Source organism: Rana temporaria, chromosome 6, assembly GCF_905171775.1.
Source record: "Rana temporaria chromosome 6, aRanTem1.1, whole genome shotgun sequence".
In the NCBI taxonomy this organism is placed as follows: domain Eukaryota; kingdom Metazoa; phylum Chordata; class Amphibia; order Anura; family Ranidae; genus Rana; species Rana temporaria.
The window spans coordinates 15,523,264-15,539,263 of record NC_053494.1 but is presented as its reverse complement, the minus strand read 5'-3'; the positions used below and the strand labels follow the sequence as shown (position 1 = coordinate 15,539,263).

Below are 16,000 nucleotides of genomic sequence, written 5' to 3'. Positions count from 1 at the left end.
GCGCAGTGGTCATCAACTCCTGTCCTCAGGGCCGACCAACAGGCCAGGTTTGCAAGATAACTGAAATACATCACAGCTGATATCATTTGCTCCTCAGTGATCGCAGTATTCTAGTCTGCATCTCCCCCAAGGTAATACATAAAACCTGGCCTGTTAGTGGGCCCTGCAGGACAGGGTTGATGACCACTGCTCTATGGTATTTATATTACCAGCCCTATAAATAATGGGTTAATACACCAGATTTCTCGCTCACACCTGTCCAATCAGCACACTGGCCCAGCCTCCTATTGGTCAGCTCACTGGCCCAGCCTCCTATTGGTGGTATAAATCTCTGTCCACATTGGGGAGGTGTGATCATTATTCAGTATGGGGCTCTCCATAGAAGGTTTCCTGGGCGGCCTATGGAGCTGTTATTTACTTGGCTTAGTGCACTCTGCAGGGATGACATTGGATCAGTTGTCTGGTGTGCACTGCGGGGCCAAAGACATGAGCTTTTCTCTTCCTGTGGGTGTAGAAGTGTTTGCAGCTGATATTGCAGTATTGGGTGAGTAAAAGATCGGAAGTCAGATGTTTGTGATGAACCTTTTCATGTCCCTGTGGTAGAACACAACCATTGCACAAAGGCCCCTTTCACACTAGGGCGGGAGGCGCGGTGGTGGTATAGCGGCGCTATACCGTCGGAATTGCTGCAGGGTTTGGCTGCTAGCGGTGCGTTATTAACCCCTGCTAGCAGCAGATAAAGGGTTAATATTGCTTGCAATGCGCCTCTGCAGAGTTCCCTTCCGGTCTCATAGCCAAAACAAAAAGTGAGAGGAGATCCCTCCTGAAGTGAGGGAATTCTGGTGGTCGTCATAACTAGTGTCCCCAATAGAGGATTTCCCCCTTCACTTCCTGTTCTTGGAACCCCCCCCCCCCTACTCAATTTGTGATTTTCCTTTTGCTCTCAGTAAATGGGACAAATGGAGTGAATCTTTCCAATGGGGAAAATGACAGCAATAAAAACCTGAAAGGGGTTTTTGGAATAGATATAGATATAGAGATTGTTGTATAGTGCATAATGTCTAATCAAGGGATGTCCCGTACCTTGAGACTCCACTGTTGCATAATGACTGTGTGTGTGTGTGTGTGTGTGTGTGTGTGTGTGTGTGTGTGTGTGTGTGTGTGTGTGTGTGTGTGTGTGTGTGTGTGTGTGTGTGTGTCCGCTTAATGACCCCTTCACGCCGATATATGTCGGGAGTGCGGCCGCTCGCGACCTGGTCCTGCATTCTGGACCCGAACCCCGCTGGTCTCCCGCGATCGGGTCACAGAGCTGAAGAACGGGGAGAGGTAAGTGTAAACAAACCTTTCCCATAGGGAACAGACAATCAGTGATGTGCCACGCTTTTCGCTGTAAAAATGACAATGGCCCCAAAAAATGTTTGTCTGCCGTAATGTCGCAATCACGATCAAAATCGCTGATCACCGCCATAACTAGTGGGGGGGGGGGGGGATTTAATTATGAATAAAAATGCCATAAAACTATCCCTGATTTTGTAGACGTTATAACTTTTGCGCAAACAAACGCTTATTGCGACTTTTTTTTTTTATTTATTTATTTTTTAAAAAATATGTAGTATACGTATCGGCCTGAACTGAGGAAGAGAATTTCTTTATAATTTTTCGGAGGATTTTTATTATAGCAGAAAGTAAAAAGCAAAATTTAGCTTTTTTTTTTTTTTTTTTTTTTTTTTTTTTTTGTTTATAGTGCAAAAAACTTGTCAGCATTTTCAGAGGATGCACCATGGTAGACTCACTGTCTCGGAAGGTTCAGTATACAGCACTATACATGGCCATACAGCAGGGGTTGCCAATCTATGAGCTATAAGGGGGGGGGGGGGGTTTGTATGTCTGCATCCCAGCCCCCCATAGTGGCTTGCTATGGGGGGTGAAAGTGTGCAGTGCCTGGTGCCGTTAAGACTTAATTGCACACATTGCTCATTCACCTGCGGGGGGGGGGGTGCCATGTGTTTTGATGTAGCATGATTTGGGGGGCGAGTTGTACAGGTTCTGCATCTACTTGTGTACTACAAAAATGGCAGTACACTGCTAAAGTGTTTAGGTTTGACATGATGAGAGGGTATCAACCCTATCCTGAGATTTGGGTGGGTGATTTTTTTTTTTTTTTTTTTTTTTTTCCCCCTCTGCTGCAGTTAGGCAATGCAGAGTCCTTAATCGCATTTAACAGATTAGAGAGTGGCTACAGGCAACGGCACTGGTAACTAATTTGTACAGGGTATGAATCTGGCTGTGCTAGCACAGCTCCCAACTGTTGATGATGATTTGGAGGGACTTTCCCCTGATTGGAAGCATTGTCCCTCAATTTGGTCTGATCTATATAGCTTGTATATAAAATACACTTTATCAAAGTGTTTCCCAGAGCTAAACCTTCTGATTTTTGTTAAATTGCTACATTTGTAAATTCCAAAAAGCCAATATAAAGAAATGGTGGTAAAAAAGCACTTGTGGGGTTAACCAACTTTTTTTTGTACCCCTCTTCTTTAAGGGGGCGTGTCCTATGCCTGCATACTTTTGCTGATAGGTGTCCCTCATTCCCATCTTAAAAAGTTGGGAGGTATGTGCTAGGCCTGTTCACTCACAGCGATTGTATGGGGGGTTCTTCTTTTTTTTTTTTTTTTTTTTTTTTTCTCTCCCCCAATTGTCCTAAAACCACTTAAAGGATCACTAAAGGAATTTTTTATTTTTTTTGGTTAATAACTTCCTTTACCTTACTGCAGTACTGGTTCCATGTCCTTATTGTTTGTTTTTTGCTTTGAAGTTGCTGTGATCTCCACACTTCCTGGTTGTCTGTTTCCTTATAACCACAGTACTGGGAGCTTTTCACGGTGGTCTAAGCTGTCATTACTGTGTGTCTAAAACTTAACAGAACCAATCAGATTCATTTTAAAAACAAAACACTGCCCTGGATTTGTTTTTTGTTCTGTGTGTCTCTCTAGTTCACAGGAACATGAAACCAGTTTAAAAGTGAAACTAACCTGCAGGCACATTATAGGATTGATTTTTATCTATTTGTAATCATTTTTAAAAGGAATCTGTTAACTTTTATGTCTCTATACCCTGTAAACGGTCATTTCAGCAAAAACATTTTTTTCCTTTAGTGACCCTTTAATTGTGGTAGCAGAATGACTGAACATGTATAATGTTGTCTGGAAGGTGTATTTGATTCGTGTATACTGAACCTCTCATTTGAATCCACTATTTGCCTCTTCCAGATAATAAAGATAATGCCCGCTCTCTCCAGAATGACACGGCATGTGGCCTGTGGATAGGACGGGACGTGGAGAAGACTCTGCTGGTCACTGCTGCCTATGATGGGTGCTATGTAAGGGAGGAGGTGGGTAAACCTTTGTTATAAACAAGACCAAGGAAAGATCCAAGCTTTACTCACTAGCCAGCTTGCTGACAACCGAATCAACCTATCTAACAGTATGCATTAAAGAGGAAGTGAACCCTATATTAAAAAAACCCTGCAAGACAAAGGCATAATGAGCTGGTATGCATAGCATACCAGCTCATTATGAATTACTTACCTGAGAACAAAGCGGTCCTCGGACACGTCCTCCGTCGCGATACCCAGAGTGACTTCTGGGTATCGCTGCTCCGGCACTGTGACTGTCCAGAGCAGCGCTGATGCCACTCCTGCGCATGCACACGGAAGCCAGTGGTAGATTTGGTTCATATCAGCACTTTAGTACCCATTTTTCACACAAACCATACAGCTTATCTTGTTGAACCCCCAGACCCTACCCCATAAAAGCTATGGCTTGCACAGCACTAAGGATGGTGAAGTCTCCTCCTGAAACTGTATGCAGTTTGAAATTAATGGCTTTTATATTGAGCTATATTTGCCCTCTACCAGGGCTCAAGTCCTGCGGGAACCGAGTTCTTGCACTTTTTTCACAGCAGGAACTCGGTTCCCTTTGCAGGACTAGAGCAGCCGAGCCGCCCGAGCCAATCCTTCACTAAGCGGGGATGCTCAAGGCAGGGGAACCTTAGTAATCCTTTGTTACTGGCCGCTTCCTGTATATGGATTCATCATAAGCAAGTTCTTTCTTCTTTCTAAATCCCGCGATAACTTGTGGCAGACCTCCGCAATGTCTCCTGGGAACAATGACAAAAGCTTCCAGGAGACATTGCGGCATCGAGGAAGTGACGGAATTCCCGCAGACTACCCTATGAATCCCTATACAGGAAGCAACCAGTAACATAAAGGATTACTAACAGGGCTCAAGTCCTATGGGAACGGAGTTCCTGCACTTTTTTCACAGCAGGAACTCTGTAACCTTTGCAGGACTAGAGCAGCCAAGCTGTCAGAGCCAATCCTTCACTAAGCGGCGATGCCCAGCTCGAGTCACTGTCAGGGGCAGGCGAACCTTAGTAATCCTTTATGTTACTGGACGCTCCCTGTATATGGATTCATCGGGTGGTGTGCGGGTATTCCGTCACTTCCTCGATGCCGCAATGTCTCCTGGGAGCTTTTGTCATTGTTCCCAGGAGACATTGCGGAGGTCTGCTGCGGGATTTAGAAAAAACATGCGGTTTAGTAATTACACATATGAGCGTATAATATATATTTTTTTTTTTTTTGGGTGGGGGAGTGGATCTTGGGTGGGAGTTCCCACACTTTTTTCCCCAGGACTTGACCCCTGCCCTCTACACCAGCAGTTCTGGAAGACATCTTGACAATAGGGTGTGAAGCAATGATTTGTATGGCTCTGCCCACTGTACTAATATTGGGAATTCTTGTCATTGAATGAGGTGTTCTAAGAAGGATTTACATGAGAATCTAGAGTAGTAGTACTAAGGGTCATAATTTCTTGTAGCTACTTCTGCTCTTTTACTTGAAGGATGAAGACTATGTGATGACTGTGATCCTTGACCGAATTGACAATGGAGAATTGGATCATCAAAAAAAGGATCTAAAGTGTCCCTTAAAATCAGGTAAATGTTTAACTAGTGTGCATTAAACCAAATCTGGTAGAAAAAAATTCTTATGGCAAATCTCAGACGGTCAGTACAGCATAGAAAGAACTCTTCCCTTTATAACCCCCCCCCCCCCCATACACTGCCTTACTGATTCCTATACATTGCTCTGATGTGGAAGTGCAGTAAATATCAGGGGTCAGACAGGTTAGTTGATGTATATCTTGATATAGCACAGTCTTGCCCCCAAAGGGTCCCAATGTGCTTAAACAAACATAAAATGACAGGATCTGATTAACCTACCAGTATGTAGGTTAATCCGGGAGGGAGGGGAGCACTCTGGAGCTTTGGCACCCTCACCTCTACGGCGCCTGGGTGGGGAGCACCCTGCCTAGGATCGACCCTGAGCTTTGTATCAAACATGAGTGACTCATGTAGTTCAGTGGAACTTATATTTTTTTTTATTTTTCTCCAGTTATGGACGCCCCAAGTGCCAGTGACTGTGCAGCTATCCAGAAAAGTGACCGTTTGCCTTGTGCCGAGAATGCCGTGTCCAGGGATGTGTGTGAAGGACTGGGATGCTGCTTCTCTCCTAGTGACTCTTCTCCCTGTTACTTTGGAAAGGAAGGTGAGTCCATCACATTGGCTTGGACCAGTGTATCCAATTTACAGAATGACTAACAAAGTCAATGGCTTGACTTCAAGACTCTCAGAACATCTATTGGTGACTGCATTGTGGATAATGCCTCCATCTCAAGTGCTTTTCCAGTTTCTGCTACCTTGCTGTGAGGCAAGTCCTAGTAGGAGACATGAGGTTTTTAAAACTGGAATACTGTCTGTATTGTCATGGACATACAGTATATTGCTCACCTGTTCCAGTATTAATGGAGCCAAAATGGCAAGACAAATCTAGATCTCATGGACAGGGGCTAGAATGCCCGTAAGGCCCCTTAATGCAGGTGCCTCTGATTCTGCTTGTTTGGCAGAGGATCGCTGAGCAGGCAGATGACCGGTCCATGTCTACCCACTGTACAGAACATAGTCCTGATCTGTGAGGGAATCGGACTGCCTGTCAGTCTCCATCTGATCTGCCAGATGGATGGAAAATGGAGAGAAGAAATGGCTGCAAAAGTGCCTTTTTATTGCAGATGGTCAAAAGACACCAGGTGTTGGTCATGTAGATGCGTTTCACACATCTGATCTGTGCTTAAAGCGGAGGTCCACACAAAAATGGAACCTCCACTTTTTGGAACCCCCCATTTGGTGTCGCATATGACACCTTTCAGGGGGAGGGTATTTACACCCACTTCCACTTCCACTATGCCACCCCTCGCTGTATTCTGGGAGACGCACAGGTCCCAGAAGACAGCAGGGACCATCACTTCCTGATTCCTTTACCAAAGATGGTGGTGGCAGCATCTAAGGACCAAGCCATGGGTTGGCCTTGGGTGGCAACATCGCGGGCGCCCTGGACAGGTAAGTGTCCATATTTTAAAAGTCAGCAGCTGCAGTATTTGTAGCTACTGACTCTTTAAAAAAAAAAGGTGGACCACCCCTTCCCTACCAGCGCATTGTAAAATTACGCCGGCAGGAACCCTCCCTCGATCCGGGTGGACGTCGTATGACGTCCTGTGTTCCTGGCGATCTATGGTGCCCGCGGCACTGCTCGTGGCCTGGCGGTTGCAATTGCCGCCAGGCACCCGCGATTGCCGGTGATCACGGCAGGAGTGTGGATCTGTGTGTGTGAACGCACAGATCCACCTCCTGTCAGCGGTGAGGAGACCGATGTGTGTTCCCAGTACAGAGGAACACGCATCGGTCTCCTCCCCTTGTGAGTCCCCTCCCCCCTACAGTTAGAACATACCTTAGGGAACATATTAACCCCTTCAACTCCCCCTAGTGGTTAACCCCTTCCCTGCCAGTCACATTTACACAGTAATCAATGCATATTTATAGCACTAATCGCTGTATAAATGTGGTCCCAAAAACGTGTCAAAAGTGTCCGATGTGTTCGCCGCAATGTCACGGTCCCAATAAAAAATCGCAAATCGCCAAAAATACTAGTAAAAATGATAAAATAAAAATGCCATAAATGTATCACCTATTTTGTAGACGCTATAACTTTTGCGCAAACCAATCAATATACGATTATTTCCTTTTTTTTTTTATTGACGCTGTTCTTTTGTTTATAGCGTAAAAAACGCAGAGATGATCAAATACCACCAAACGAAAGCTCTATTTGGGGGAGGGGGAGAAACAGATTTAGTTTGGGTACAGTGTTGCATGACCACGCAATTGTCATTCAAAGTGCAACAGCGCTGAAAACTAAAATGGTCTGGGCAGTAAGGGGGTGAAAATGCCCTGTATGGAAGGGGTTAATCATTACAAGTGGATGGAAAATAGGACTACTGTGTGTGAATTATATATATATATATATATATATATATATATATATATATATATATATATATATATATATATATATATATATATATATATATATATATAATATACTTTTTTTTTTTTTTTGTAAATCGGATGGTGGTGGCCGGGTGCCAACGGACATGTCTGACATCCGCTGCTCCATAGAGGAGCCTGCAGGGTCCAAATGGGTCCGCCTGAAAAACTGACACGCGGGCCTGATCGGACAGCCCTTGTTAAAGGGCCCTAAGGTTTATACTAGTATTGCTACTGAGAGGTGGTTCCATTCTCTTCTGTCTCGGTTGCATAATAGAAAATGACTGGAACCTCTTCTAAAAAGCACTTGTTGTGTCTGTGTAGTGACACTCTGAGTTGTCGAGGAAGAGGAGATGAATACACCGCTTTTGGGTGAAGGGTTGGCAACATGTGCCTTACTGCTTCAATCGGTGGTGTGACATTTTCTAGGCCAGTATTAAGCTGTTAATGGAGGAAGATTTTGGGAACAACTGCGCTAAGATGATAGGTTGAGATTGATAAGCGGCAATTAAATTGTGTATAAACAAATTAGGAACAAGTGAAAAAAAGGGGGGATAATTGCGCTAAACTCAATTGTGCACTTGTGTCAAATATGTGACCAAATATGTGCGTTAACAGGTGAATCTACACTGGAGGTATAGATTCGTCCGTGGAATCAGGGGGGCGTGGCCACCTGTTCCCACTGAACACTGATGTGTATAAACCCAGTAGTCAAGTGACACTGGGATGAGTATTAAGCTGTGGCAGTCTAGTTGTAGACTTGCGTAGTTACAATAAAAAAACTTCTAGTAAGAGGACATGGTACATTGAAGATCTTTCTACATAGCCGACTTCCTATTATAAACCCACAGAACAGGAAGTTGTCTGCTTTAGCGCCAACCGTCATTGCCGTGCCCTCTAGTGGCCAAGACTAGGCACTGCCAATGGGCTTCTACTCCATTATATACACACAATACTCTGCAAGCACTCTAAAAAAATATTGCCCCCTATGTAAAAGCCTTTTTTTTTATTTTTTTATTTTGCCGTCTCGTTAAAACGTTTGTTTTATCCCACACAAAGAAAAAAAAAAAGATTGGAAATTGTCCATTAACTGCACTAAAACATGACCAGTTTTACCCCTTCCCAATTTTTGCTGAAATGCAAAACATATGACACGGGATCCAGTAGAGAATAAAACTCTTAAAATGTAGATTTTTTTTTTTTTTGATGGCTCCTTTCATATATTGGTCTGTTCTTGCATGAGCCTTCAAAGTGAGAAATTTGTATTGAAGCAGGAAAAGCTGTTAATCTTCCTGCTGATGGCCATAAAGGGTTGTACAGGGTGGGCCATTTATATTGATACACCTTAATAAAATGGGAATGGTTGGTGATATTAACTTCCTGTTTGTGGCACATTAGTATATGTAAGGGGGGAAACTTTTCAAGATGGGTGGTGATCATGGTGGCCATTTTGAAGTCGGCCATTTGGAATCCAACTTTTGTTTTTGGTGTAGCCATATAAATGGCCCACCCTGTAGTTTGGGAATGGCTCAATGAAAAATGTAATGGAGAATCTGGTGTAGGCAATGGCTACTGGACACCCCCCCCCCCTGCCACCTATAAAAAAAGGTACCCTGTCATCCTGATACAGGTAGAGGTAAAGAAAAACTGAATGCATTTTATATAACTTTGAACTTGCTAGAAAATTTGATATTCCATTAATTCATTCCTAGCATAGCTCCCTTCTTGCACACCGTTGGCCTCTTCTGAGTATCTAATGACTGCTGGTCCAGCTCATCCACCCCTCCGAAGTCCCTACATTTTTAGGTTGCTTCTGGGGGAGAAAGGGAATACTATAGTGTCCCTTGAGTAGCGGCTCTAAGGCTGATGACTTAAAACGAATGGTCTGGTAATTGGTGTTGTAATCGGGCCTTCTCATGAATACACCATGTACTGTAAGATGAGAGCTCCTATTGGGTCGCTTTAAAACTTGCAGTAGCTATTTTCACACCATAATAAACCATCCTTGAGATTCTGAAAGGCTTTACATCAGAGATATGCAATTAGCGGACCTCCAGCTGTTGCAAAAATACAAGTCCCATCATGCCTCTGGGTCTCATGCTTGTGGCTGTCAGTCTTGCAATGCCTCATGGGACTTGTAGTTTAACAGCTGGAGGTCTGCTAATTGCATATCCCAGCTTTACATGGAAAATTGACTTGTTTGTATGCTTTTTACAGTGACTGCCCAATGCACAGCTGATGGCCAGGTTCTGGTTGCAATTTCTAAAGATGTGACTATTCCATCCTTAATCCTGGACTCTGCACATGTTGTCGATGTGGACTCTTCATCATGCCCTGAATTAAGTGTTTTGAAGAATTCCGCTTTTGTAGCCTTCAGGTTTCCTCTTTCTTGTGGAGTAAGGAAGGTGAGATTTGGGGGGGGGGGGTGAAATGGATGTCTAATATTTCCTATTGAATAGCTATGGTACATAGCAGATACTCTAAAACATAACATGGTGTGATTAAATGAGTTTGAGGCTTCCAACTCCCATACTGCCTGCTCATGATTCAAAACCAATAGAAGCTACCCTTGTTTGCCCATTTCTAATGCTCTTTCCTTTTTAGCTCTCTGGGAGTGAGATGGTGGTTTATGAAAATACATTTGAAGCTACAATAGAAACGATGATATGGCAAGGTGCTTCAATCACGAGAGACAGCACCATGAGGTAAACTACATGGGCAGAGGAGAGAATTACCTTGCCAAGTTAAAATACTAACTCTTATTTCTTTAACAGACTATTGGTTCGTTGCAACTATTCTCAAAGTGCTCCTGCCCCCCTGATGGTTGAAGTGGTTACTCTTCCACCTCCTCCACCTGTATCCACCACAGGTCCCATGTTCCTGGAAATGAGAATAGCTCAAGGTAATTGGCTGCCCAGGCTTTGTTGAAAGGCTGTTCCAGAACCCAATACAACTTAACTGGCTTGCTACCTAAAGCCTTTTCAACTGGCCACTTGTCTTTGTTTTGGCCAGGGTCTTGTGGCCAAGAATAGTAAGCCTCCTTTTGTATATGTAGGTGTCATCCCTGAATTTTTTATTTTTCCAGACTGTATGAGATCAGGTTTGATAAAGGGGTTGTAGCTGGGGCATCAATCCAATGGCTTCTTGGGAGGGATACCGGGCACATAGGCTTTAGCAAAGTGGAAACTGTTGGGAGTTGTAACAGTCACAATAGGTAGGATCAAAAGTTGGAAGTAATGGACTTTATAGGCACCAATTATATGAAAAATTGAAAATATTTTAACAAATGCATGGTTAAAGATATCGGATACACTACAAAACTGCAGTATGACTACAGTGACAGCAAAATGGCAGCATTTCCATCCGTGGATCTCCGTACCTGGAGGTACCTATTGATTTGTGGCATTTTACTACACACCTGCTTTGACATATATTCCAGGCTAATCTATAAATATTATTGGGTATATTTTGGCCTACCTATAAGGATGGAGATATTCAGCTATTATAGCCATCATCTATACCCTTTTTTTGATCATCTTGATAGTGACATAATACTATCATAAATGCACTTGACACGGCTCTTTTGGAAGTTATAGCCACATACTACAAACCATCTTGACAATTTTCCAAGCATGCCGTGCATTTGGACATAAGATTTTACTAGCTCCTGAAGAAGCAGTCATCGTGAAACATGTCGAGCTAAACAATTAGGGACGTGTGACAACTTCTGATTTTATTGGAAAATTTTGCTACCACTGTAGTCGTACTGCAGTTTTGTATCTGCTTTTTCTTTTTTTGTTAAAATTTCAATTTTTCATATAATTGGTGCCTATAAAGTCTATTCTTTTCACTTGCAACTTTTGATCCAACATAGAAAAAAAGAGACCGCCACTCCAGGCAAATGCAATAAGCAATCAATCCTTTTATCCTTTTTACACCAATAAAAAGGCTTCCTATTTAGGTTTATTTTGGTGTGTGGCTGTCCATGAATTCTTTTCATTGATTTTTTTGATCCAACATGGTTGTAGCACTGCATTACTTCAGGCACCTACAGTCCATCCTGTGTTGGTGTCCCTTTGACCATTTTTTGAGTTGCAATAGGTAAGTGGCATACTAAACAAGGCCATTAACCCTAGCTCTATTGTATTACTGTATTGATGCCAGGATGGCTTTGTTAAAAGGGGTGGCGGAATGCTGCACAAATGGTATTAACCTTCAGGAGGAAGTCCTAGAGGTTAAAGCTCAGTGTTCCTCACTGTCTCACACATTTCCCTGCATGAAGCACTGTGCCTGACCAGCAGGTTCCTTTCCCTGACCTGTTTACTCACCCAGTGTGTCTGAATGATGTGGAATCTCCTACATAAAGGTCCACCCCCCTCCAAGGTGACCTGCCTTCCATAGAGAGTACTGATTGAGTCTCTCTAAGGGGACAATTTCCCTTAGGACTCCACTTCTGTAGTATCTGCAGTGCCTCCTACACTTGCCTACAGGGTGACTTTATGAAATAAAGTCATAATCAAATCTTTTCTAAGAAAGGTGCTAGTAGAATAGCAACCAACTGGAAAGTGTGCTCCATCCTTGAGGTTCCTGTGCACAAACCTACAGTAATGATTGATCCTGAAATTGAGATTAGAACTTTATGTTGAGATTATTATGGTGACAACAATCACTTGGGTTTATAGTAGTGTCCTGAGTATTTTGGTAGAACGTAGGTGTGATGAACCCTCATCCTCAACAGGACTGTCTGCTGTAAAAGCTTCCTTTGTCCAGAACGGCACTATCCAAGACCCCTTGGCTCACCCAGCCATACTTCAGTGTTGGGTGAAAACCAGCTGACTCCCTTTATTCAAGCACATGTTGCAACAGATAAATAACTCACCCCACCCTTGGATTCAGGGCGGGTTAAACTGTCTGACAATAGATGCACAGGTCAGGTGTATTTAAAATTCTTATCAGTAAACAGTCTTATCAGCAGGAGTCCCCCCTCCCTCTTTCCTCACAGCAAACACTTAAACAGCCCATAATATTTGAGCCAGACAGCCACAATAGAGTACAGTCACACAGCAAAGTACGCAACATTCCAATGTGGCTGTACTGCGAGTCTCATTAGTACAGATCAGACTGGATTTCTTGGTCACCCTGTGCCCCTATTGGAGACACAGGGTGATTTTACACAAGAGGGCCTGGGGAAGCTGGATGTGACCTTTCCAGAGCTCTCCAAGGTAAGCCCCCCCACCCAAAGTGACTCCTGTCACAGTAGGTCTTTTGAATAGGAGTAGGAGACCTTTCCTCAATGGCAGTCAAATGTGGGGGTTTGACATCAGTGGGGAGAGATTCTAAATTGGGGCTTTAATACTCAATGTTGAGCTTTATAGGGGGAAATCTGGTGAAATTGGACTACAATCTAAAGTGGGTACTTTTTAATTGCATTTAGCTTTACAAAAAAATGAATAGGCTATTGGCCCACAACACATGGATGTGGGTTTACCACATGCTTATGGGAACAGATAGTTTTGAGGGACCTTATAGGGAGGACAGACTATAGAAGTTGAGAACAAATGAAAATCTAAGCAAAAACCTTGCAGCACATTAAATCTGTGGATGGAGCTTGTAGAGAGAATGGGTAGTGGGTAAAACAAAAAGGCAGACAAGGTACTGGTAGACCAAGGCAAAGGCGACTTTGAAGGAGAGCTGATATATAGGAAGCTGTAGGACTAATGGGTTCAAAATGAGAACTAACCTGCTGTAGTGCTGTGCCAACAGATGCATTTTCCCTAATGATTGCATCTAAACATGCCTGTACCCTTGTAGGTTATTCAACTGCTCTTGAGAGAAGAGAACAACTCTTATCATGGTTTTTGGAAGACTGGTTCTAAGTCGCATAATTTTTCTCCTACAGATGCACAGTACAGGTCATATTACCAGGAAAAAGACTATCCTTTAATCAAAGGCCTCCGAGATCTAGTTTTCTTGGAGGTCAGAATACTAAGGAGAACTGACCCAAACTTAGTTTTGGTTTTGAATAACTGCTGGGCCACACCGTCCTCAGACCCCACCCAAGAAATGCAATGGCCTCTTCTTGTTGGCAGGTAAGGTCATGAACTGTCTTCCTGTATTGCTCTGAAAATAAGATGTCACTCTCAGAATGTGCCTCCAATATATGTATTTTCAGCTGCCCTTACACTGATGAAGAAAATGACTACCTCACTGTATTGTCCCCTGTTGAAACCGCAGTTGATTTCCCAAAATACTACCAGCGCTTCATTGTCAGTGCCTTCGTTTTTGTGGATGAACCTACCCAAACTGCTTTCAGTGAGACGGTAAGTGAACCATATCGTTTTGTACATGGGAAGTTGTCATGCTTCATATGTGACTTCCAGTCTGGTTGGCTGACCTTGAATGATTGTGCAGACTAGGACTTCAGTTAAGGCATGTGTGTTTGAACTCTACACACTATTCTGAATTGTTGACTATGTAACATATGTGTTTTCTAACTTCACTTGCTATAAAGCTGACTCTTATCAAGGCGGTGCAAAGGGCATAAACACTTTTCCTGAAATGTCTGGGGCTGCCATTGCCCATTCTGATAATGCTAGTACACTGGCCATTTGTTAAGCAATGGTTTGGGCGCTTACTTGGATATCTGTATACTGGCCCTAGGTCGCAAGTGCACAATTTAAGTGTATCTGACTTTAAAAAGTGTTATTGCAACAGTAAATATGAATGCAGAGTAGCAATGACATCCACCAGGCCTGAAAGGCTTTCTCTAAGGTTGCAGATTAACAAACTGTCCAAAAATGTCTTGATCTGCAGGTTTACTTCCACTGCAGTGCCTCTGTGTGTATCCCATCCACTCAGGACCCTTGCAGTCCATCATGCAGCCAAAGGCGGAGTAAGTGACTTCTATTTTCTGCTGTTGATGGAAAGATTAAAATCTCTATTCATAATCCATTTATTTTTTTACCAGAGCGTGCATCCAAGGAACCACTAGAGCAGATCGTAGTATCAAAGGGTCCTATAAATGTTGTTGCCATTGAAAATCGCCCAAATGTGAAGATGAGTGTGTCTATTGAAGGGTCTACAAAAAATGATGGTAGGAGTCAATTACCAATGGTAATGTAGGGCAACACCTCTGCATTTTGGATGACTGTGGCTTTTATTTTTATTTTTTCCCCACTGGCTCAATTTTGTAGAACCTGCCTCGTAAGTCATGGTCAATTATTACCTAATGACCCAAACTATCTCTACAGATTCTTGGAATTTCGAGATGCTGAATGAGACAGATGAGGGTTTTATTGGTGTTGACGGACCAATTGATGGCAATGTGATTGAGGCAGAAAAACTAGTTCCCAGAAGAGCAAAAGGTAAAGTGCATTGAAAGTAATGCAGATATTCAAATGGTGTCCCTGTATAAAATGGCTTGGCTGCAGTATACCAGTTGCAATAAATTCCTTCCTCTAGGAAGGTGCTATATAAGAAGTGATGGTGGAGATCAAGTGGCTGGTAGCAACACCAAGGGTGGTGCCCAGGGCCGTTTGAAGGAATTTGGGGGCCCCAAACAAAATGGGGGGGCCCAAGCACCACCCCCCGCATGCAAAGCCTATGTTGGCGCTACACTTTTTTTTTTTTTCCCCTCTATTCTTACCTCCCCTTCCTTTTAGGCTGCCGCTGTAGCATGGCCGAGCTACTCTTTCCCCTGCCCCAGTCCCCTATCGGTGCACTTCCTGTCAGTCCGGCCAGGAACAGGAAACAATCTCCTGTACCCGGCCGGATTGACAGGACTCCAGGTGGAAGGAAGAGGAGCTCGGCTACATCCTGGGAGGGGGGGGGGGCCCAGGCCAGCTGAGCTCGGGGCCCCAAGCAATTTTTTTGCCTGTAGCGACGGGCCTGTGGTGCCATCAAGCCATGCCCTGATGTGAGTACACACATTGCAGAAGGCTGTAGCTCATGGCAGGGTTCTTCCATTTCTGTCAATCTGTTGCTACATAATGTAAACGTTTATTTCAATGTACATTACAATACTTGCACCAGTTTTAAACACTTTATATTTGTGCTGTCCTAAATCTTGCTGCATAAGATGTGTCGTCATGGACCAGGGCAACTACCTCTTGTGAACAAATTATGAAAATGATGAAGCTTACACTTGTCTTATCAGGTGCCACAGATGAAAAGCCCAGTTTCCTGATGTGGGTGAGAGGGGCAGCCGTAGGAGGTGGAATATTGATGGTGCTTGTTACCCTTCTGGGTATCTGGAGATGTCACCGACGCCAAAGACCCACAATGCATACTGTCAAAATTTAAATAAATTCAGATTTTTTTTTCTAAATCTTGTGTCATTTGTGATTTGCCTCTATCTCGTTGAAGATGCTTGTGTAGCACTACCCCTGCAGGAGCTGCTGAGTATTTTGGGTGGCATGTTGCCTCTATAATCTCAATTAGGAAGCGCTCCTGCTTCCAGCAAACAGTTCTCGTCGCCACTCTAGCCAGAGTAGGTATTGCTCACTCGGATAGGTCCCTCTCACTGGCCTAGCAGCCGGAATGGCCAACGGAATAAAGTACAGTC

The 16,000-nt window shown here is 43.6% G+C and overlaps 1 protein-coding gene and 1 non-coding gene across 2 annotated transcripts; both read left to right on the top strand.

The window, feature by feature from the left end:
* Positions 1-342: 342 nt before the first annotated feature.
* Positions 343-15,763, top strand: LOC120943164 (zona pellucida sperm-binding protein 4-like). The gene is made up of 13 exons (XM_040356301.1): positions 343-544; positions 3,270-3,391; positions 4,905-4,998; positions 5,456-5,608; positions 9,655-9,842; positions 10,042-10,142; positions 10,212-10,339; positions 13,337-13,526; positions 13,610-13,757; positions 14,251-14,329; positions 14,405-14,530; positions 14,688-14,801; positions 15,593-15,763. Exons 1-13 carry the CDS (start codon positions 367-369, stop codon positions 15,736-15,738), a joined length of 1,767 nt encoding a protein of 588 aa, XP_040212235.1. The 5' UTR covers positions 343-366; the 3' UTR covers positions 15,739-15,763.
* On the top strand, positions 7,728-7,861 carry LOC120944585. The gene has a single exon (XR_005750446.1). It is a non-coding gene; the product is annotated as a small nucleolar RNA SNORA21 (small nucleolar RNA).
* Positions 15,764-16,000: the final 237 nt, after the last annotated feature.